The 22090-nt window shown below is 46.2% G+C and overlaps 1 protein-coding gene across 1 annotated transcript in view; it reads left to right on the top strand.

Annotated features, from left to right (window-relative positions):
* LOC137373152 (collagen alpha-1(XI) chain-like) overlaps positions 1–22090 on the top strand; it is a 612019-nt gene that overhangs the window by 137902 nt on the left and 452027 nt on the right. The window contains exons 9-11 of the mRNA XM_068038011.1: positions 4252–4320; positions 5030–5071; positions 16543–16605. Coding sequence (XP_067894112.1) covers positions 4252–4320; positions 5030–5071; positions 16543–16605 — 174 coding nt within the window. The remainder of the gene's footprint in view (positions 1–4251; positions 4321–5029; positions 5072–16542; positions 16606–22090) is intronic.

Below are 22090 nucleotides of genomic sequence, written 5' to 3'. Positions count from 1 at the left end.
TCCTTCCCACTAGCTGGTGGTTTATAGACAACACTGAGCAGTGTAACTGCACCTTTTTTGTTCCTTAGCTCTCGGCAAATAGTCCTCGACCCCTCTGGGATGTCCTCTCTCTCAAGCCACTCCTCCTGCATTTTTTCCTTTCCTATCTTTCCTGAACACTTTGTAACCAGGAATATTTAACATCCAGTCCTGTCCTTCTTTGAGCCTGGTCTCTGTTATAGGCACCACGTCATATTCCCAATCTGCGCCTGTAACTCACCAATCTTATTAACCACACTCTGTGCATTCACAGACATGCACATTAACCCTGATTTAGACTTTATTACTTCCTCCCTTACTTTGTCCCCACCGAATGACTTACTATTCCTACTCTGGTGCTATCTATTTCTGTGCTCCTTGGTAGTACTGTCTAACACTCTCACCTTATACACCGAGGGCACTAAAATAGGTAGTTGTAGAGATAGTGGATGCACTGGTCAAGTGAATTCTTCAAGTGAGAACCAGACCAGGGGAGGTGAAGAGGAAAATAAGACCGACAAAGAGAGATTATGAGAATAGAATGGTAGTTCATATAAAAGGAAATCTTCTACCGGATGTAAATACTAAGTGGGTAGTAAGAGGTGGAGTGGGGCCTGTTCAGGGCAAAGAGGCTGGAATTTTGTGAGGCCCCCTGAGGCAGGGTCAGAGGTGGGTGGAACGGAGTATCATGACGGGTGGTGGTGCGACAGAGGATCAGTCACCTCCTCATTGCCCAGTGATCTTCCTGGGGGCAGGATAGGCTGATGATGACCTTCCCGCCCAGAGGCCAATTGAGGTCCTTAAATGGCCTATTAAAGGCCAATTAAGGGCCTCTTCCCACCGCTGCTGGAACCTTACCAGTGGGTGCGGTGGGGAGGGGCTCTCGCCTACAGGGATGATGCCTTGTCTCATGTGGGCTTGGTAGGGGGGGGGTCCCTCCTTCGTGGGAAATCTGTGGCCCGCAGAGGAGCCTCACTGGGTACAACTTTACCTCCCCGGAACCTCTTCCCCCTGGACTGCACGACCACCCCCCATAACCCCCTCACCGGGGCCTTCCAGACAGGCCCTGGTGAGCCCGCCTCACCTACCTCTGGTCTGGGGTTCCAGCGCTGGGCCTGGGTCTGAGACCTCTGCAGTACCGGCAGTGGCCACCAATTCCAGTGGTACTGCTGAGCTGCCGTCCTTGTGCTTGACCAGCAGTTCTTGGAGGTGGGATTCCCGTCACTTTTTAAAGTCTTTAAAGATCCCGCCTCTTAAAACTTTGATTCAAAAAGACCAAAAGATTGCTCTGCAGGGTATGAAAAGGTGGAGGCGGGTTTGCCCCGCCCCCCCACCGCCTTTTCAGCCTGGCTCCAGGAGCCCTCCAGCACAAAATCCAGCCCAGAGAGTGCAAGTCAAGGCTAGAACTCTTTATATCGGTGTTTGTAGGATGCTCACAAAATATTGCTGGAAGCTGAGATTGTCGAGGTAATGGATGGGGTAAAAATTGATGGGCAGGGTGCATTGAGAAAGCTGGCTATGCTTAGAAAGGATTAGTCACCTGGTACGGATGGCTGACATGTGAGGTTGCTAAAGGAAATTGGGTTGGAGATAGTGGAAGGGCTTGCCATAATCTTCCGATCTTCCCTGGATACAGGGGAGGTGCCAGAGGATTTGGGTGGTTAGCACCGCAGCCTCCCAGCTCCAGCGACCTGGGTTCAATTCTGGGGACTGCCTGTGCTGAGTTTGCAAGTTCTCCCTGTGACCGCATGGGTTTTCGCCAGGTGCTCCGGTTTCCTTCCACAGCCAAAGACTTGCAGGTTGATAGGTAAATTGGCCATTGTAAATTACCCCTAGTGTAGGTAGGTGGTGGGAGAATTGAGGGAAGGTGGGGATGTGGTAGGGGACATGGAATTAATGTAGGATTAGTATAAATGGGTGGTTGATGGTTGGCACAGACTCGGTGGGCCGAAGGGCCTGTTTCAGTGCTGTATTTCTCTGATTGGAGAGTGGAAAATGTGACACCCTTATTCAAGAAAGGTGTAAGGACAGTCTGAGCAACTGCAGGCCAGTTAGTTTAACATCAGTGCTGCGTAAGGTTTTAAAAATAATAATCAGGGAAAAAATTGAACAGGCACTTGGAGAGGTTTGAGTTAATTAAGCAGAACCAACGTGGATTTGTGAAAGGCAGATCATGCTTGACAAATCTAATTGAATTTTTTGATGAAGTAACAGAGAAGGTTAATGAAGGGAATGCAGTGGATGTTATCTATATGGATTTTAAGAAAGCATTTGATAAGGTACCACATAAAAAGCTGGTTAACAAAACTGAGGCTCATAGAATCGGAGGATCAGTGTCCAATTGGATAAAAACAATTGGCTGAAGGACAGAAAACATGGTAAATGGTTTGTTTTTCAGACTGGAGGATGGTGGACAGTGGTGTTCCCCAAGGGTCAGTGCTGGGATCACTGCTTTTTTGATATGTGTAAATGACTTGAATATTGGAATACGAGTAGAATTTCAAAATTTGCCGATAATATAAAACTTGGAGGTGTGACAGACAGTGAAGATGATACCAATCAACTACAACAGGACATAGATAGTTAGCAGAATAGGTAGACAAGTGGCAGATGGAATTTAATACAGGGAAGTGTGAGTTGGTGCAATTTGGCAGAGGGGTCAGGGAGAAGCAATGTATACTTAATGTAAAGAGTGTGCAGGGACTGAGGGACCTGGGGGTGCATGTTCATCGATCTTTGAAGGTGGCAGGACATATTGAGAGAATGGTTAGTAAAGCAGATGGGATCCTGGGCTTCATAAATAGAGGCATTGAGTATAAAAGTAGGGAAGTTATGGTAAACTGTTATAAAGCTCAGGTTAGGCCCCAACTGGAGTATTGCATCCAGTTCTGGTCACCATGCTTCAGGAAGGATGTGAGGGTCCTTGAGAGGGTGAAGAGGAGATTTACCAGAATGGTTCCAGGGATGAGGGATTTTAGTTGCAAGGTTAGATTGGAAAAGCTGGGGTTGTTCTCCTTGGAGCAAAGGAGATTGAGGAGAGATTTGATAGAGGTGTACAGGATTATGACAAGTTTAGATAAGGTAGACAAAGAAAAGCTGTTCCCATTAACTGATGGTACAAGGACTAGGGGACACAGATTGAAGGTTTTGGGCAAGAGATGCAGGTGGAATGTGAGGAAGAACTTTTTTACACAGCGAGTGGTAATGACCTGGAACTCGCTGCCCATGAGGGTGGTGGAAGCGGAGACAATGAATGATTTCAGAAGGAAATTGGATGGAGCCTTGAAGGAAATAAATGTGCAAGTCTGTGGGGATAGAGCGAGGGAAAGGGACTGCCAGCATTGATCTACAGAGAGCTAGCATGGACTTGATGGGTTGAATGGCCTCCTTCTGTGCTGTTATGACTCTTTTATTCTGATTTTCCAAATTTCCCTAGATTCTCGAACAGTCCCAGCAGATTGGAAGTTAGAAAACGTAACACTGCCGCTCAATAAAGGAGGTTGAGAGAAAGCAGGGAACTACAGGCCAGTTAGCCTGACATCAGTCATCAGAAAAGTGCTGGAATCTGTTATTAAGAATGTGGTCATAGGGCACTTGGAAAATCATAACATGATTAGACAGAGTCAACATGGTATTATGGAAGGGAAATAATGTTCTAAAAATGTATTGGAATTTTTTGAGGATGTAACTAGCAGGGTAAATAAAGGGGAATCAGTGGATGTAGTATATTTGGATTTTCAAAAGGCATTCGATAAGGTGCTACACAATAAATTGCTACACAATATTAGGGCTCACGGGATTGGGGGAAATATATTACAACAACAAGTTAGCATGGATCGAGGATTGGTTAAAAGGCAGAAAACAAAGCGTATGAATAAACGGGTCATTTTCGGTTTGGCAGGCTGTGACTATGGAGGGCCCGCGAGGATCAGTGCTAGGCCTCCGCGGTTTACAATTTATATTAAGATTTAGATGAGGAGACCGAGTGCAATGTATCCAATTTTGCTGATGATACCAAGTTAGGTGGGACAGTAAGCAGTGAGAAGGACACAAAGAGGCTGCAAAGGGATATCGGCCTATTAAAATGGTTGGCAAGAACATGGCAAATGGAAGATAATGGGCTGGATCTTGTGGTCATCCAGAAGGCTGGTTTTGGGGTGGGGGTGAAGGTGAGTCAGAGAATCGGTGTGTGAGTGTGCACCTGTATTTCAACTGATGTTTATCTGATTCCAGGTGAACACTAATTCTCTCGGTCTGTTGGGTGAGAAGGGACAGAAAGGCGAGCCAGCAGTGGTGGAACCCGTAAGTACAAAACCCTCGACTGGGCTGCTTGTGTTCCACGATAAATTACACCAATCTGAAGCAAGAAATAAGGGGAAGGTTCCACAGTTCGACTGTAACGTAGTCTTCCCCTGCCAGCCCGAGTGAGGGATCAGTCCTTGTGTGTTGCCTCCCTTGGATGAATAGTCCACTGATTCTTAGCACACAAACTTAGGCTGCTGACCAGAGCGTTACTGGAGCTTGGGGAAATAATCCCACAGCACAGTCGAGGCTTTGGGAACACTCTCTGTGGCTGGAACTCCTTGATATCGCAAGGAGAGGCGGGGAGAGAAGGTAAGGGGTCGTGACTTAGAGGTAGATGGGGGGTCAGCTCAGGGCATTAGGCTGAGGGGAAGGATCTACAATCAGTCGTTTGCAGCTTAACTTAACGCAAACTGGAGATATCCCTCATTTTAGCCAAATCTAAAACTACTAAAGATACCGGCTCATTAACAAAATCCAGACAAACCTGGACACAGACTGTTCACATGGCGGGGGGAGCGGGACAGGGGGAGAGAGAGAGAGAGAGACAGCGGATGAGAGAGAGGTAGAGGGAAAGAGAGACACACACACACAAAGACAGAGGGAGACAAAGAGAGAGGGTGAAACCAGCTGGGGTGAGGAAGAAATTCCCCTCAAAACCTGATGAAGATGGTTTGATGTCATAAATTAATTGTTTTCTTTGTTTCAGGGAATGTTGATCGAAGGATCTCCTGGACTAGCGGGGCCACCGGTGAGTATAGTTACTCATTCTCAGCTGTGACTAGTGGGATCCATGTCCTGATGACATGGGGGATGGACAGGCTGTCGATTTGCCCCATTGTCCCTCCCTCTCCCCCATTGGGAGCTTGTTACTTTCCTTAAATGGGCCAACTTCCCAATGTTAACCATTTCAGCACCAATTTCTGATCTCCACCGGCACCCGCATCCGGTTTGTCTCCTAGGCCGATGGAATCTGCTGACATAAGCCCATAAAATGGGCACAACCAGCACTGACTTCCATGGTATCTCATGGTATCTAACGGTGCCTTGCAGGGTCTCACAGGGTCTCTCGGTGCCTCATGGTATCTCATGGAGGCATACTGTGTCTCACAGTGTCTCACGTTGTCTTGTGGTGTCTCCTGGTGTCTCTCAGTTTCAATCTATATCTTAGTGTCCCTCAGAGGTTGCAGACATGAGGTATGCCTTTAGGAAGGAAGGAATTAACTTTTTTGTAACTATAGGATTTCCCTGAGCTATTTATAACTGGTTATTAGTTCTGAAGATGTTCTGTAAATTCAGTGCTCCCAGGTGGTAAGTCCAAGATCCTATTCTGTGCTCCTGCTCCCTGGGGATTGGTGGATTTCTCCTTACTTTTCCCAGCATAGATAGACTAACCCCTCAGTGATTAGACTCTCCAAAGGGGCAGCCAATGTTTCTGATCTGATTGAATTATGAAGAGCCTAACTGGCAAATGAATTTTGATGTTGGTAGATTTTAGTAGAAACAATAAAGATGTTATATATTTCTTGGAAAATAAAAGGTGAGAGGAGCAGAGAGATCTGGGGTACAGTTGCACAAATCACCAGCAGGAGTGACGCAGATTAATAAGGACATAAAAAGGCAAACAAAACACTTGAGTTCATTTCCAGAGGAATAAAATTGAAAAGCAGAGAATTTATGTTAAACTTATAGAGAACCTTGATTAGACCACACTGGGAACAGAGTGGACACTGGGAATAGTGTGGAGCACAGAGTGATCAGGGAACAGAGTGCTTCATAAACTGAGTGCTAAAGTTGGGAATTCAGTGCAGAGAGGGAAGGAGGTGCAGCTTTTTATTTTTGTTTTACTATCAATTGCTGGTGAGTGTTCTTTTGTCTCCAAGCCAGGAGACTGTAACTTGCTATTACGTTACTAAATTATTAACTAGTTAACTAGTTAAATAAATACATAAGGTTAGACAGGCATGGCAGTACAGGTGGTGTACTGTAACTACAGCATGTGTGGGTTTGTGGAAATCATTGCAATCCCAGACAACCATATCTGTGCTAGCTGTCTGCAGCTCGAGCAACTTTGGCTCAGAGTTGTTGAGTTGGAGTCCAAGCTGTAGACATTGTGGGGCATCAGGGAGGGAGAGAATTACCTAGACACTTTGTTCTGGGAGGCAGTCACATCTCTTAAGCTAAGTAGAACTTTCAAGTTGGTCAGGGACAGGAGGATGGATACTGAGTCAGGGTATCTGGGGATCCACAGTGTAGTGACGGAGGAACCTTGGCCCTTGACTTTGACCAACAGGTACGAGATACTTGCTACCTGTGTAGATGAGAACAAGGGCTGCAGGGTGGGTGGGCAAACTGACCGTGGCACCATGGTGCAGTTGTGGGGAGTGAAAAGGAATGTGGTAGTGATAGGGAACAGTATAGTCAGGGGGATAGAAACAGCAGGAATTCCAAAGGCTGTGTTGCCTGCCTGGTGTCAGGGTTAAAGACATCTCTTCATGGATGGAGACAAACTTGGAAAGGGAGATGGAGGATCCAGTTGTCAACATCCACGACAGAACCAATGACATAGGTAGACTAAGACTGATTTATTTTTATTCTTTAATGGGATGTGGGCATTGCTGGCAAGGCCAGCATTTGTTGCCCATCCCTAATTGCCCTTAGCAAATGAGTGGCTTATTCGGCCATTTCAGAGGGCAGTTAAGAGTCAACACATTGTTGTGGGTCTGGAATCACATGTAGGTCAGACCAGGTAAGGACAGCAGATTTCCTTCCCTAAAGGATATTAGTGAACCAGATGGGCTTTTACAACAATCGATGATAGTTTCATGGCACCATTATTGAGACTAGCTTTCAATTCCAGATTTTATTAATGAACTGAATTTCTTAATTAATCGAATTTAAATTCCACCAGCTGCCATGGCGATATTTGTACCATGTCCCCAGGGAATTAGCCAGGGCCTCTGGATTACTAGTACAGTGACATTTCTACTATGTCACCGTCTCCCCCTTGTTCTGCTGAAAGGGGGTTTGAGAAATCAGGGTCCAAATTAAAATGCAGAACTTCAGAGGTAATAATCCCTGGATTGTTACCTGAGCCAAACACCAATTGGCATAGGGTCAAGCAGTTTAGAGAATTAAATACATGGCTCAAAGAGTGGTGTGGGAAGAAGGGGATTTGATTGATGAGACACTGGCACCTATACTGGGGAAAGAGCAAGCTGATCCTTTAGGATGGGCGCCACTTAAACTGGGCTGGGATCAGTGTCCTGGCAAATCCTGTAAGTAGGGCTTTAAACTAAAAGAGGCAGGGCAGGATCAGGTGAAGGGAGATTGAGAAATCTAAAGAGAAAAGCCAAGGCCATAGAGCAGTGTAGTGATGTGGGTAAAGACAAGCAGAGTGGGACAGGAAGGGACAGAGAGTTTCACAGTAATAGTGCATCAGTGAATAAGATCCATGCAAAGAATAGTCATAAAAAAAAAGGCTTTTTATCTGAATGCAAAAGTATTTGTAATAAGATAGATAAACTAGGGGCACAAATAGAAATAAATAGTTTTGATCTAATCGCCATTATAGAGACATGGTTACAAGGTGACCAAGATTGGGAAATAAATATTCGAGGGTATACAACATTTCAAGAAGACAGACAGAATGGAAAAGGAGGAGGAGCAGCCCTGATAGTAAAGGATAACCTAAGGACATTCGTGAGAAAGGATCTTGGGTCAGAAAATCAGGAAGTAGAATCAGTATGGGTGGAAATTGGGAATAACAAGGGGCAGAGAACACTGGTGGGAATGGTTTATCGTCCCCCTAACAGTAGTTATACTGTGGACAAAGCAATAAGCAAGAGATAATTGCAGCTTGTAACAAAAGCAATGTAATATTTGTGGGGGACGTTAATCTTCATATAGACTGGGCAAATCAAATTGGCAGAGGTAGTCTAGAAGATGAGTTTGCTTTCACAACCGTTTCTTGGATCAATATTTGGTGGAATCAACTAGAGATAAATTTAGTATTGTGCAATGAAACAGGTTTAATTCATAATCTCATAGTAAAAGATCCTCTGGGGAAAAAGTGAACATCATAGAATTGAATAGAGAATGGTTTTGTGGAGGTGAGATCGGTTGGAGAAGCAGGGATGAGATTTGGTAGAGGGGTTCGAAATCATGAGGGGCTGGGACAGAGTGGATAGGGAGAGACTGTTCATATTGGCAGAAGGGTCAAGAACCAGAGGTGACAGGAGGGAAAACTTTTTTATGCAGTGAGTGATTGGGATCTGGAATGCTGTGCCTGAGAGTGTGGTGGAGGCAGATTCAATCAGGGCTTTTGAAAGGGAGTTGGAAAATTATCTGAAAAGAAAAGATTTGAAGGGCTATGGGGAAGGGGTGGGGCCGAGCACCTAGCTGAGTTACTTCTGCAGAGACACAATGGAGCAAATGGCCTCCTTCGGTGCTGTCACCATTTCATAACTCTGTGAATTCCATGTTAACTTTGAAAGCAACTGCAGCCTCAAACAGGAATCTTAAACTTAAACAAAGCCAGTTACATAGGTATGAGAGGAGAGCTGGCTAAGGTTGATTGCGTAAATAAACTAAAAGGATGGTGATAAATAAACAGTGGGAAACACTTAAAGAAATTATTCAAAATGTTCAACGAAAATTAAAAAACAAACACTCAGCAAGAAAGATCCATCTGTGGCTTACTCAGGAAGTTAAGGATATTATTTGATGGAAAGAAGAGGCTGAGGATTGGCAGACAGCACATATTACTTCAAAGAACTCCAATAAATTGATTAAACATGATTTCCCTTTCACAAAACCATGTGCCTGATTACCTTCAGTTTTTCTAAGTGCCCTGCTCTAACATCTTTAATAATAGCTTCTAAAATGTTCTCTTTGACAGATGTTAAGCTAACTGGCCTGTAGGTTCCTGCTTTCTGTCTGTCTCCCTCCCTTTTTGGAAAAAAGGAGTTACATTCACTATTTTCCGATCTAATGGAACTTACCCCGAATCTCGGAAATTTTGGAAAATTAAAACCAACACATCAACTATCTCACTAGCCACTTCTTTTAAGACCTAGGATAAAGTCCATCAGGACCCGGGGACTTGTCAGCCTACAGCTCCAACAATTTGTTCAGTTCCACTTCCCTGGTGATTGTAATTTTCTTGAGTTCCTCCCTCCCTTCCATTTCCTGACTTAGAGCTAATACTGGGATGTTACTTGTATCTTCAATTGTGAAGACCAATGCAAAATATCTGTTCAGTTCATCTGCCATCTCTTTATTATCCATTATTAATTCCTCAGATTCACTTTCTATAGGACCAACAATCACTTTAACTTTTCTTGTTAAAATATCTATAGAAACGTTAACGATCTGTTTTTATATTTCTAGATAGCTTTTTCTTGTACTCTAATTTTTCTCTCCTTATTAACCTTTTAGTCACTCTTTACTGTTTTTTTTAAATATTCTGTCCAACCTTCTGACCTACCTCCCATCTTTGTGCAATTATATGCTATTTCTTTAAGTTTGATACTATCTTTAACTTTTTTAGTTAACCACGGATGGTGTGTCCTCCCCTTGGAATTTTTCTTTCTCATTGGAATGTATCTATTCTGTGTATGCTGAAATATCCCAGTAAATGTCTGCCACTGCATCTCTATTGACCTGTCCCTTAACCTAAATTGCCAGTTCACTTTAACTAGCTCTGCTTTCATGCCCTCATAATTGCCCTTATTTAAGTTTAAAATACTAGTCTTGGACCCACTCTTCCCTTCCTCAAACTGAATGTAAAATTCAATCATATTATGATCGCTGCTGCTTAGTGGCACCTCAACTATGAGGTCTTTATTTAATCCTATCTCGTTGCACAATACCAGGTCTAGTATAGCCTGCTCTCTGGTTGGCTCCAGAACATACTGTTCTAAGAAACTATCCCAAAAACATTCTTTGAACTCCTCATCGAGGCTACTTTGCCCATCTGATTTTTCCAGTCTATATGTAGATTAAATCCCCCATAATTATCACGATAATTCTCTGACAAACTCCCATTATTTCTTCCTTTATACCTCATCCTACCATGTGGTTAATGTTAGGGGGCCTATATACCACTTCCACAAGTGACTTCTTGCCTTTACCATTTCTCATCTCTACCCAACCGCTTCTACATCCTGGTTTCCTGAACTTGGGCCATCCCTCTCTATTGTGCTAAATCCATTATTAATTAACAGAACCACCTCTCCACCTTTTCCTAGCTTCCTGTCCTTCCTAAATGTCATGTACCCTTCAATATTCAGCTCCCAATATATATAGTCCTGTCGCCATGTCTCTGTAATGGCTATCAGATCGTACTTATTTATTTCTATTTACGCTATCAAGTCATCTGTTTTCTTTCAAATGCTATGTGCATTCAGATAAAGAGCCTTAGTTTTATCCTTTTATTATTTTTGTAACGTCTTGTGTCATTGTTATTAAGAGGAATGTACCTTTAAGATCTTAGTATGCTAATGACCAAGTACCAGGATGTAGTCATGTGACTACATGCCAGTCTCACTCTAACGGTAACACCAAGAGGCAAGTCCTGTAAATAGATCACTCTGCACTGTATACACATGTTAGCTGTTAATAAACCTGTTGAGATCTTCAATCAACTGAATTCCATGCATCTCATTTATGTTGCATCAGACAACATAAAAAGCTTCTCACTGCACGTCTAGCCTCGACTGCTGACTTGCTCTTAGATTTGTGCTCTCTATCTCTTCCTGTCATAGTCTGTTTATCATTTCCCATAATATCTTTCCCTCTTGCCCTGTTTCTTTTCTTTTGATTTACCTCATCTTCCCAAATTTGATCATTCACCCCCACTAATCAGTTTAAAACCCTCACTACTTCCCTAGTTACGCGGTTTGCTAGAACACCAGTCCCAGCACGGTTCAGGTGCAGACCGTCCCAATGGTACAGCCACCACTTTCCCCAGTACTGGTGTCAGTGTCCCACGAACTGGAACCCACTTCCACCACACCAGTCTTTGAGCCACGCATTCATTTCTTTAATCTTATTTTCCCTATGCCAATTTGCACATGGCTCAGGTAATAATCCAGAGATTATTACCTTTGAGGATCTGCTTCTTAATTTGGCGCCTGGTTCCTCATACTGACTACGCAGAACCTTCTTTCTTGTCCTGCCTATGTCGTTGGTACCTACATGGACCACGACGACTGGATCCTCCCCCTCACACTGTAAATTCCTCCCCAGCCCTGAGCAGATGTCCCGAACAATAAGGCAGAAGCATTTGCAACAATCTTCAACCAGAAGTGCCGAGTTAATGATCCATCTTGGCCTCCTCCTGAAGTCCCCAGTATTACAGCCTTCAGCCAATTCGATTCACTCCGCGTGATATCAAGAAACGACTGAAGGCACTGGACACTGCAAAGGCTATGGGTCCTGACAATATTCCGGCAATAGTACTGAAGACCTGTGCTCCAGAACTTGCCGCGCCCGTAGCCAAGCTGTTTCAGTACAGCTACAACACTGGCATCTACCCGGCAATGTTGAAAATTGCCCAGGTGTGTCCTGTACACAAAATGCAGGCAAATCCAACCCGGCCAATTACTACCCCATCAGTCTACTCTTCTTCACCAAAGTGATGGAAGGGGTCATCAACAGTGCTATCAAGCAGCACTTGCTTAGCAATCACTTGCTCAGTGATACCCAGTTTGGGTTCCAACAGGGCCACTCAGCACCTGACCTCATTACAGCCTTGGTTTAAACATGGACAAAAGAGCTGAACTCTAGGTGAGGTGATAGTGACTGCCCTTGACATCAAGGCAGCATTTGACCGAGTATGGCATCAAGGAGCCCGAGCAAAACTGGAGTCAATGGGAATCGGGGAAACTCTGTGCTGGTTAGAGTCATACCTAGCACAAAGGAAGATGTCTGTGGTTGTTGGAGGTCAATCATCTGAGCTCCAGGACATCACTGCAGGAGTTCTTCAAGGTAGTGTCCAAGGCCAAACCATCTTCAGCTGCTTCATCAATGACCTTCCTTCAATCATAAGGTCAGAAGTGAGGATGTTCGCTGATGATTGCACAATGTTCAGCATCATTCATGACTCCTCAAATAATGAAGCAGTCTGTGTAGAAATGCAGCAAGACCTGGACAATATACAGGCTTGGGCTGATTAGTGGCAAGTAACATTTGCGCCACACAAGTGCCAGGCAATGACCATCTCCAACAAGAGAGAATCTAACCATCTCCCCTTGACATTCAATGGCATTACCATCGCTGAATCCCCCACTATCAACATCCTAGGGGCTACCATTGACCAGAGACTGAACTGGAGTAGCCATATAAATAGCGTGGCTACAAGAGCAGGACAGAGGCTAGGAATCCTGCAGCGAGTAACTCACCTCCTGACTCCCCAAAGCCTGTCCACCATCTACAAGGCACAAGTCAGGAGTGTGATGAAATACTCTCCACTTGCCTGGATGGGTGCAGCTCCAACAACACTCCAGAAGCTCGACACCATCCAGGACAAAGCTGCCCGCTTGATTGACACCCCATCTACAAACATTCACTCCCTCCACCACCGCGCACAGTGGCAGCAGTGTGTACCATCTACAAGATACACTGCAGCAACGCACCAAGGCTCCTTCGACAGCACCTTCCAAACCCGCGACCTCTACCAACTAGAAGGACAAGGGCAGCAGATGCATGGGAACACCACCACCTTCAAGTTCCCCTCCAAGTCACACACCATCCTGACTTGGAACTATATCGGCGTTCCTTCACTGTCACTGGGTCAAAATCCTGGAACTCCCTTCCTAACGGCACTGTGGGTGTACCTACCCCACATAGACTGCAGCAGTTCAAGAAGGCAGCTCACCACCACCTTCTCAAGGGCAATTAGGGATGGGCAATAAATGCTGGCCTGGCCAGTGACGCCCACATCCCATGAATGAATAAAATAAAAAGTACCCTGGCACCAGGCAGGCAACACAGCCTTCTGGACTCTTGCTGTTTGCTGCAGAGAACAGTGTCAATGCCCCTAACTATACTATCCCCTACTACCACTACATTCCTTTTTTCTCCCTCCACTTGAATGTCTTCCTGTACCATGGTGCCATGGTCAGGTTGCTCATCCACCCTGCAGCCCCCGCTCTCATCCAAACAAGCTGAAAGAACCTCAGATCTGTTGGACAATTGCAAAGGCTGAGGCTCCTGCACTCCTGCCGTCTGGGTCCCCTTACCTGCCTCAGCTGCAGCCACACTCTCTTGTTCCTGACTACTGACCAAATCAGAAGACTCTATCCTAAGGGGTGTGACCGCCTCCTGATACTAAATGTCCAGGTAACTTTCCCCCTCCCTGATGTGTCGCAGTGTCTGCAGCTCAGACTCCAGTTCAATGACTGAGCCAAAGCTCTTCGAAACGCAAACACTTACTGCAGACGTGTTTGCCCTGGATCACACTGGCATCCAGGAGCTCCCACATGCTGCAGCCGTGACACATCACCTGTCCTGCCATCCTTAATGTGTCTTAATTAACTACTTAATTATTTTATTCAATTATTTATTTTCCTTTTTTATATATTTTATTAACCTTACCACCAGTTTCTGTACTATTTTAAACCTTAGGAATAATATAGATCTTAACCACTTACCAGATACTCACCAAACAGCTAGCTTCTTCCCTGAACTCCCAGCACTCTGTTGAAGTCACATTCTAAATCCTCTCCTCTCCCGCTGCTTCTCTCTGAAGAAACTGAGAGAAATGTATCTACGTTTCCTGACTATACAAAGCTAGGTGGGGATATGAGATGTGAGGAGGACACAGAGAGGCTGCAAAGTGATATAGACAGGTTAAGTGAGTGAACAACAAGATGGCAGATGGAGTATAATGTAGGGAAGTGTGAGATTGTTCAGTTTGGTCGTAAGAATAGAAAAGCAGTATATTGTTTAAAAGACGTGAATCTCTAAATGTTGACGTTTAGAGGGACTTGGGTGTACTCATAAAAGGAACACAGAAAGTTAGCATACAGGTACAGCAAGCAGTTAGAAAGGCAAATGGCATGTTGGCCTTGATTACAAGGGGATTGGAGTACAAGAATAAAGAAGTGCCCTCCATGGCTGGAGAGTGATTGATTGATAGAAAATAGTAGAGGGATATTTTGGTCAAGAAATGCAGGGGGAATATGAGAAAGAACTTTTTTACACAGCGAATGGTAATGGCCTGGAACTCGCTGCCTACGAGGGTGGTGGAAATGGAGACGATTAATGATTTCAGAAGGAATTCTTGAAGGAAATAAGCTTGCAGGGCAACAGGGATCGAGCAGGGGAGTGGGATTGACTGGATAGCTGTGCGGAGAGTGGGCATGGACCTGATGGGCTGAATGGCCTCCTTCTGTGCTGTAACTGACTTGATGACTCTAGTTGTACAGGGCTTTGGAGAGACCACACCTGAAGTACTGTGCGAAAGCAAAATACTGCAGATGCTGAAAATCTGAAATAAAAATAGAAAATGCTGAAAATACCCAGCCGGTCTGGCAGCATCTGTGCAGAGAGAAACAGAGTTAACGTTCTGATGAAAGGTCATTGACATGAAACGGTAACTCTGTCTCTCCACAGATGCTGCCAGACCTGTTGATTATTTCCAGCATTTTCTGTTTTTATCCATGGTGTGTTGTGTACAGTTTTGGTCTCCTTATCTAAGGAAGGATATACTTGCCATAGAGGGAGTGCGATGGAGGTTCACCAAACTAATCCCTGGGATGGCGAGACTGTTTTATGAGGAGAGATTGCAGAAACTGGGCCTGTATTCACAAGAATTTCGAAGTGGTCTCATTGAAACTTGCAAACTTCTTACAGGGTGTGACAGGGTAGATGTGGATAAGATGTTTCCCCTGGCTGGTGAGTCTAGAACAAGGGGACACAGTCTCAGAATAAGGGGTGGGCCATTTAAGACTGAGATGAGGAGGAATTTCTTCACTCAGAGGGTGGTGAATCTGTGCAATTCTCTACCATAGAGGGCTGCGGAAGTTCAATCATTGAATATGATCAAGATAGAAATAGTTAGATTTCTGAATATTAACAACATCAAGGGATATGGGATAGTAGGGAAAATGGCATAGAGGTAGATGATCAGCCATGATCGGTTTGAATGGCAGAGTAGGCACAATGGGCTGAATGGCCTACTCCTACTCCTATTTCATATGATCCTATGATTCTACATTTAAGGCTGGGATAGATAGATTTTTGGTCTCTCGGGAATCGAGGGATATGGGGAATGGGCGGGAAAGAGTAATTGAAGCAGACAAACAGCCACAATGGTATTGCATGGTGGAGCAGGCTCGAGGGCTGTCTGATCTAGTTCTGCTCTTATTTCTTATGTTCTTATGGTCTCTATTATAAAAAGGATATAGAGGCATTGGAGAAGGTGCAAAAAAGATTCACAAGGATGATATCAGCACTGAGAGGTTATAACAATCAGTGAAGACTGAACAGGTTGGGGCTCTTTATTCTAAAAAAAAGGCTGAGGGGTCACCTGATCGAGGGCTTTAAAATTATAAAGGGTTTCAATACAGTAGACATAGAGAAGATGTTTTGACTTGGAATCCAAAATTAGGGGCCATAAATATGAAATAGTCACTAAATAAAGCCAATAGGCAGTTCAGGAGAAACTTATAGAATCATAGAATGGTTACAGCACAGAAGGAGACCATTTGGCTAGTCTTGTCTGTACCAACTCTCTGTAAGAGCAGCTTACCTCTTCCCACTCCCCTAATCGAATTCCCTTTTGAATGCCTTGATTGAACCTGTCTCCACCAGAGTCTCGGGCAGTGCATTCCAGATCTGAACCACTCACTTCTTTCCCCAGAGAGTGGTGAGAATGTGGAACTCACTACCACAGGGAGTGGTTGAGGTGAATAGTATCGATACATTTAAGTGGAAGCTGGATAAACACATGAGGGAGAAAAGAATAGAAGGTTATGGTGATTGGGTGAGATGAAGAGGGGTGGGAGGAGGCTCATGTGGAGCATAAATACCAGCACAGAGCAGATGGGCCAAATGGCCTGTTTCTGCACTGTACATTTAGTTTGTATTTTTACATTAACTTCGCTGTACTTATCCCTAATGGCAGTGTAGGCTGCTGCATTCGTGAATCAGTCACAATTCCCTGAATGTATTTCACAGTCATGCATTACATCAGTGTTTCTTGCCTTGGTTTAGGGTCTTCCAGGCTCCCCCGGTCTGATTGGCCCTCCAGGTCCCCATGGCGATCCAGGTCAGAGGGTAAGTCACAACTCACAGTCTAACTTCTGCAAACGGAGTGAAGATGTTGCCTTGTGGTTGCTCTTATTGTATTTACGCTTATTGTTTAGCAGTTTTGATTTGAAGTGTCGCTTTTTGCACAGAGAGAAAATGTTTGTCTTTCTGAAGTATTGGTTGAATTTTGATATAATTTCACATTGGGGTTTAGAAAACTAAAATATGGAAATTGCAGGGCGGGGTGGCCAATGCAGAATGCACTGACACCCATGTGAAAACAAACATTTTTTTTCAGAGCATACAGCTGAAGGTTAACCGAAACCACCTTTATTTTAAGGAGTCAATGAAGAGAATACAGCCTTGGTGTTCTGAGGATTCTGACTGAGCTACTTTTCACATAGAGACTGAGAGGCTGCAATGGAGGAAGGGATTCAGTAGCTCATATCGAGGCGAATGCTGCTTAAGACTCAGTGCTGTTCAGACGCCTGAAGGAAATTATTCAGGTTTCCCCAGAGGATCAGTTAACAGTTGACTGAGGGAGAGAGAGAAAAAAGAAGGAATTCTTTGACATACATTACCGTACCACTTTCACACAAACCAGATGTCTGAAGGTTATTAAAATGCACAGTGAGAAACTTTCCTCTCTGGCAAAATTCTGCAGTTTTGCAGATGGCATTCCATCCAGTCTGTCAGAATTTAACGTTTGTCTCTGATTATTTGCTTTCCTTTCACGTTAAACCCAGAAAGTCAACATGACTCACGAATGGCATATTCTTTCTGCACAACACCCTGCCTGTTCTCCCAGTTCACTCACTCTCATATCAAGGATTCAGCATTTTATACCCTGCTCTATCCCAGACACTCCGGCTGTCCATGAATATACACATCTTCATCAAAAACATTTGTCTATATCTCTTGCTGGTTAATCACGCTTGGCTCATGTACAACACACCGTAGTCTGGTTGAAGAAACCAAATTTATTAAGAAAGACAGACTTGCATTTATACAGCCCATCTCACCACCTCCGGATGTCCCAAAGCACTTTTCAGCCAATGAAGTACTTTTGAAGTGTAGTCACTGTCGTAATGTAGGAAATGAAGAAGCTAATTTGCGCACAGCAAGATCCCACAAACAGCAATGTGATAATGACCAGATTCAGCAATGTTGGTTGCGGGATAGATATTGGGAAGGACACTGGGAAGAACTCGTCAAAATAATACCAGGAGATTGTTTTATTTCCAACTGAGAGAACAGACAGGACCTCAGTTTAACGATGGGACCTCCGAGAGTGCAGCACTCCCTCAGTACTGCCCCTCTGACAGTGCAGCACTCCCTCAGTACTAACAGTCAGACAGTGCAGCACTCCCTCAGTCCTGCCCCTCCGACAGTGCAGCGCTCCCTCAGTACTGACAGTCTGACAGTGCAGCGCTCCCTCAGTCCTGCCCCTCCGACAGTGCAGCGCTCCCTCAGTACTGCCCCTCCGACAGTGCAGCACTCCCTCAGTACTAACAGTCAGACAGTGCAGCACTCCCTCAGTCCTGCCCCTCCGACAGTGCAGCACTCCCTCAGTACTAACAGTCAGACAGTGCAGCACTCCCTCAGTCCTGCCCCTCCGACAGTGCAGCGCTCCCTCAGTACTGACAGTCTGACAGTGCAGCGCTCCCTCAGTACTGCCCCTCTGACAGTGCAGCACTCCCTCAGTACTAACAGTCAGACAGTGCAGCACTCCCTCAGTCCTGCCCCTCCGACAGTGCAGCGCTCCCTCAGTACTGACAGTCTGACAGTGCAGCGCTCCCTCAGTCCTGCCCCTCCGACAGTGCAGCGCTCCCTCAGTACTGCCCCTCCGACAGTGCAGCGCTCCCTCAGTACTGACAGTCTGACAGTGCAGCACTCCCTCAGTACTAACAGTCAGACAGTGCAGTACTCCCTCAGTCCTGCCCCTCCGACAGTGCAGCACTCCCTCAGTACTGCGCCTCCGACAGTGCAGCGCTCCCTCAGTACTGACCCTCCGACTGTGCGGCACTCCCTCAGTACTGACCCTCCGACTGTGCGGCACTCCCTCAGTACTGACCCTCCGACTGTGCGGCACTCCCTCAGTACTGCCCCTCCGACGGTGCGGCGCTCCCTCAGTACTGCCCCTCCGACAGTGCGGCGCTCCCTCAGTACTGCCCCTCCGACAGTGCGGCGCTCCCTCAGTACTGACCCTCCGAAGGTGCGGCACTCCCTCAGTACTGACCCTCCGACGGTGCGGCACTCCCTCAGTACTGACCCTCCGCCGGTGCAGCACTCCCTCAGTACTGACCCTCCGACGGTGCGGCACTCCCTCAGTACTGCATCGGTAGTGTCAGCCTGTATTCTTTTGCTGTTGCGGCAGGATTCCCCTGTGGGCTTTGGGACCCCACATCAGGATCAGGTGGGGATCTCGACCTACACGCTGGAGCCAGACCGGGGAAGCTCTATTCCCAGAGGTAGCTTCCTAATTGGCCGCTTTCGCACTCTCTGTCCTGTTACGGACAGCAAGAGTGTTCCCGATTTTGCCAATTAAATCAGAGGGTCAGCAGCTCTTCAGCCTCGGTAGCCCCATGAGGAGAAGTGGGCACAGCTGCGCCTGGTCAGAGACCTCGAGGGTGCGCCAAAGCAAAGGTGGTAGGACCCTTGGATTGTAAGCCCCTCCAGATGACTCATTGGGGCTACGGGGCAGCCTTTGGTGTTGATGGACCCCTCTTTGAGGGATGGAGCCTCTGGCTTTGACATTGCCCTGGACTGCCACAGCGAGCAGGGAGCTAGTGGATGAAGCAGTCCGTGTAGAAATGCAGCAAGACCTGGACAATATCCAGGCTTGGGCTGATAAGTGGCAAGTAACATTCACGCCACACAAGTGCCAGGCAATGACCATCTCCAACAAGAGAGAATCTAACCATCTCCCCTTGACATTCAATGGCATTACCATCGCTGAATCCCCCACTATCGACATCCTAGGGGTTACCATTGACCAGAAACTGAACTGGAGTAGCCATATAAATACCGTGGCTACAAGAGCAGGACAGAGGCTAGGAATCCTGCGGCGAGTAACTCACCTCCTGACTCCCCAAAGCCTGTCCACCATCTACAAGGCACAAGTCAGGAGTGTGATGAAATACTCTCCACTTGCCTGGATGGGTGCAGCTCCAACAACGCTCAAGAAGCTCGACACCATCCAGGACAAAGCAGCCTGCTTGATTGGCACCCCATCTGCAAACATTCACTCCCTCCACCACCAATGCACAGTGGCAGCAGTGTGTACCATCTACAAGATGCACTGCAGCAACGCACCAAGGCTCCTTAGACAGCACCTTCCAAACCTGTGACCTCTACCAACTAGAAGGACAAGGGCAGCAGTTACATGGGAACACTACCACCTGCAAGTTCCCCTCCAAGTCACACATCATCCTGACTTGGAACTATATCGCCGTTCCTTCACAGTTGCTGGGTCAAAATCCTGGAACTCCCTTCCTATCAGCACTGTGGGTATACCTACCCCAAATGGACTGCAGCGGTTCAAGATGGCAGCTCACCACCACCTTCTCAAGGGCAATTAGGGATGGGAAATAAATGTTGGCCTGGCCAGCAATGCCCACATCCCATGAATGAATAAACAAAAAGGATGGCCATTCTGCCCTTGGCAACCTGCTGGCACGGCCGCAGAATCGCCCCTAATTGGGGCCTAAGTCAGGTGAATTGCCCGCTGGCAGTCATGAGGACAGCCAATCCACATTCCTACAGTCCCAGAATGTTCCCAATGGAAGGAATGTGTCGGGTGCCGACACCCTGATTTTCACTGCTCCCTGCCTCCAAACCCAGTGTCATGAGGCCGGAAAACTTCAGCCCAAAGACTCTGGATTGGGGCTCAAACACATGAGCTTCTGCTTCCGAGGTGAGATTTTACACAATCAGCCACACTGACACAATCCCTTTTCTGTCTTGGTGGCGGGGGAGGGATTTGCTGGTTTGGTTTTGCACTTTGTGGGGAGATTAGCTTGTGGACAGACTTCAGTCGTGTTTAAGGAGGAATTTTGCATTGGGCACTGAGTTTATGATAAACCCACATTCTCAATCTGAGTGTAAACGTTGTGAACAGGACTCGTAGCCTCGGAAGGCGGACTGGCCTCTTAGCACAAATCACCTGTGATTTAATTCCTCTTCTTTCCTGTCTCTGCCAAATGGATTTATAACTCACTGTTTCGGTCTCAGTTCCAATTCTGGGCGCCACACTTCAGGAAGAATGTCGAGGCCTTGGAGAGGGTGCGGAGGAGATTTACTGGAATGGTTCCAGGGATGAGGGACTTCAGTTATGTGGAGAGACTGGAGAAGTTGGGACTGTTCACTTTAGAGCAGAGAAGATTAAGAGGAGATTTAATGAAGATGTTTAAAATCACAAGTGGTTTGCATCAAGTAAATAAAGAGAAACTGTATTATTTTGGTGAAAAGGTGAAAACAGGTGCAAAATGTGTTAATAAGGGATGCCTGTTTGCATGTCTGTGTTTAGCAATTTGGGGCCCAATTGATGATTCCCATATTTTGAGTTTTCCTGGAGATGCTAAAGCAGACAACTGCAGGTATAACACAACTTGTAGATAGATTTTTGGTCTCTCAGAGAATCCAGGGGTATGTCGAGTGGGCAGGAAAGTGGAATTGAATCCTAAAATCAGCCATGATTGTATTGAATGGGTGGAGCAGGCTCGATGTGGTCATGTGGTCTACTCCTGCTCCTATTTCTTGTGTTCTTGTAACCTGCTGATTGGACACGATGTTCATGGAGCAGATAATGTGGGCTCCTCGTACCCACTGCCACTCCCGGTCTCTGCTCCTCGTACCCACTGCCACTCCCGGTCTCTGCTCCTCGTACCCACTGCCACTCCCGGCTTGTGCTCCTCGTACCCACTGCCACTCCCGGTCTCTGCTCCTCGTACCCACTGCCACTCCTGGCCTGTGCTCCTCGTACCCACTGCCACTCCTGGCCTGTGCTCCTCGTACCCACTGCCACTCCCGGTCTCTGCTCCTCGTACCCACTGCCACTCCCGGTCTCTGCTCCTCGTACCCACTGCCACTCCCGGTCTCTGCTCCTCGTACCCACTGCCACTCCCGGTCTGGGCTCCTCGTACCCACTGCCACTCCCAGTCTGTCCTTATCCAGACCAAGGTGAAGCCCGAGCAAGATGCCAAGCACAGCCTTTCCCCTGCTTACTCCTCCAAGGTGTTCACCAAGGTGGTGAAGCACAGCATTCACCATCAGAGAATTTCCAGAATAAATATTGATAGTGTTCGTGATGTCTTGACTAAGTTTCTCACAAAGTCTCCCAATGTGTTTCAAAAACCCTCTTCAAACCTCCAGCAGCAAGTGAACTGGAAAAGGTGAGATACCTTTCAGTTACATTGAGAATCCTCAGCAATGACCAGTTTATTCCCAGTCAGCTGGTCACTGTTCAGTGAGGGCATTATGGCAGTCCTAGTCCCCAACCTGTTGTAAAGCC

The sequence above is a fragment of the Heterodontus francisci genome, chromosome 8 (assembly GCF_036365525.1).
Source record: "Heterodontus francisci isolate sHetFra1 chromosome 8, sHetFra1.hap1, whole genome shotgun sequence".
NCBI lineage: Eukaryota > Metazoa > Chordata > Chondrichthyes > Heterodontiformes > Heterodontidae > Heterodontus > Heterodontus francisci.
The sequence above is the reverse complement of the archived record's forward strand: the minus strand, read 5'-3'. Positions and strand labels throughout refer to the sequence as shown.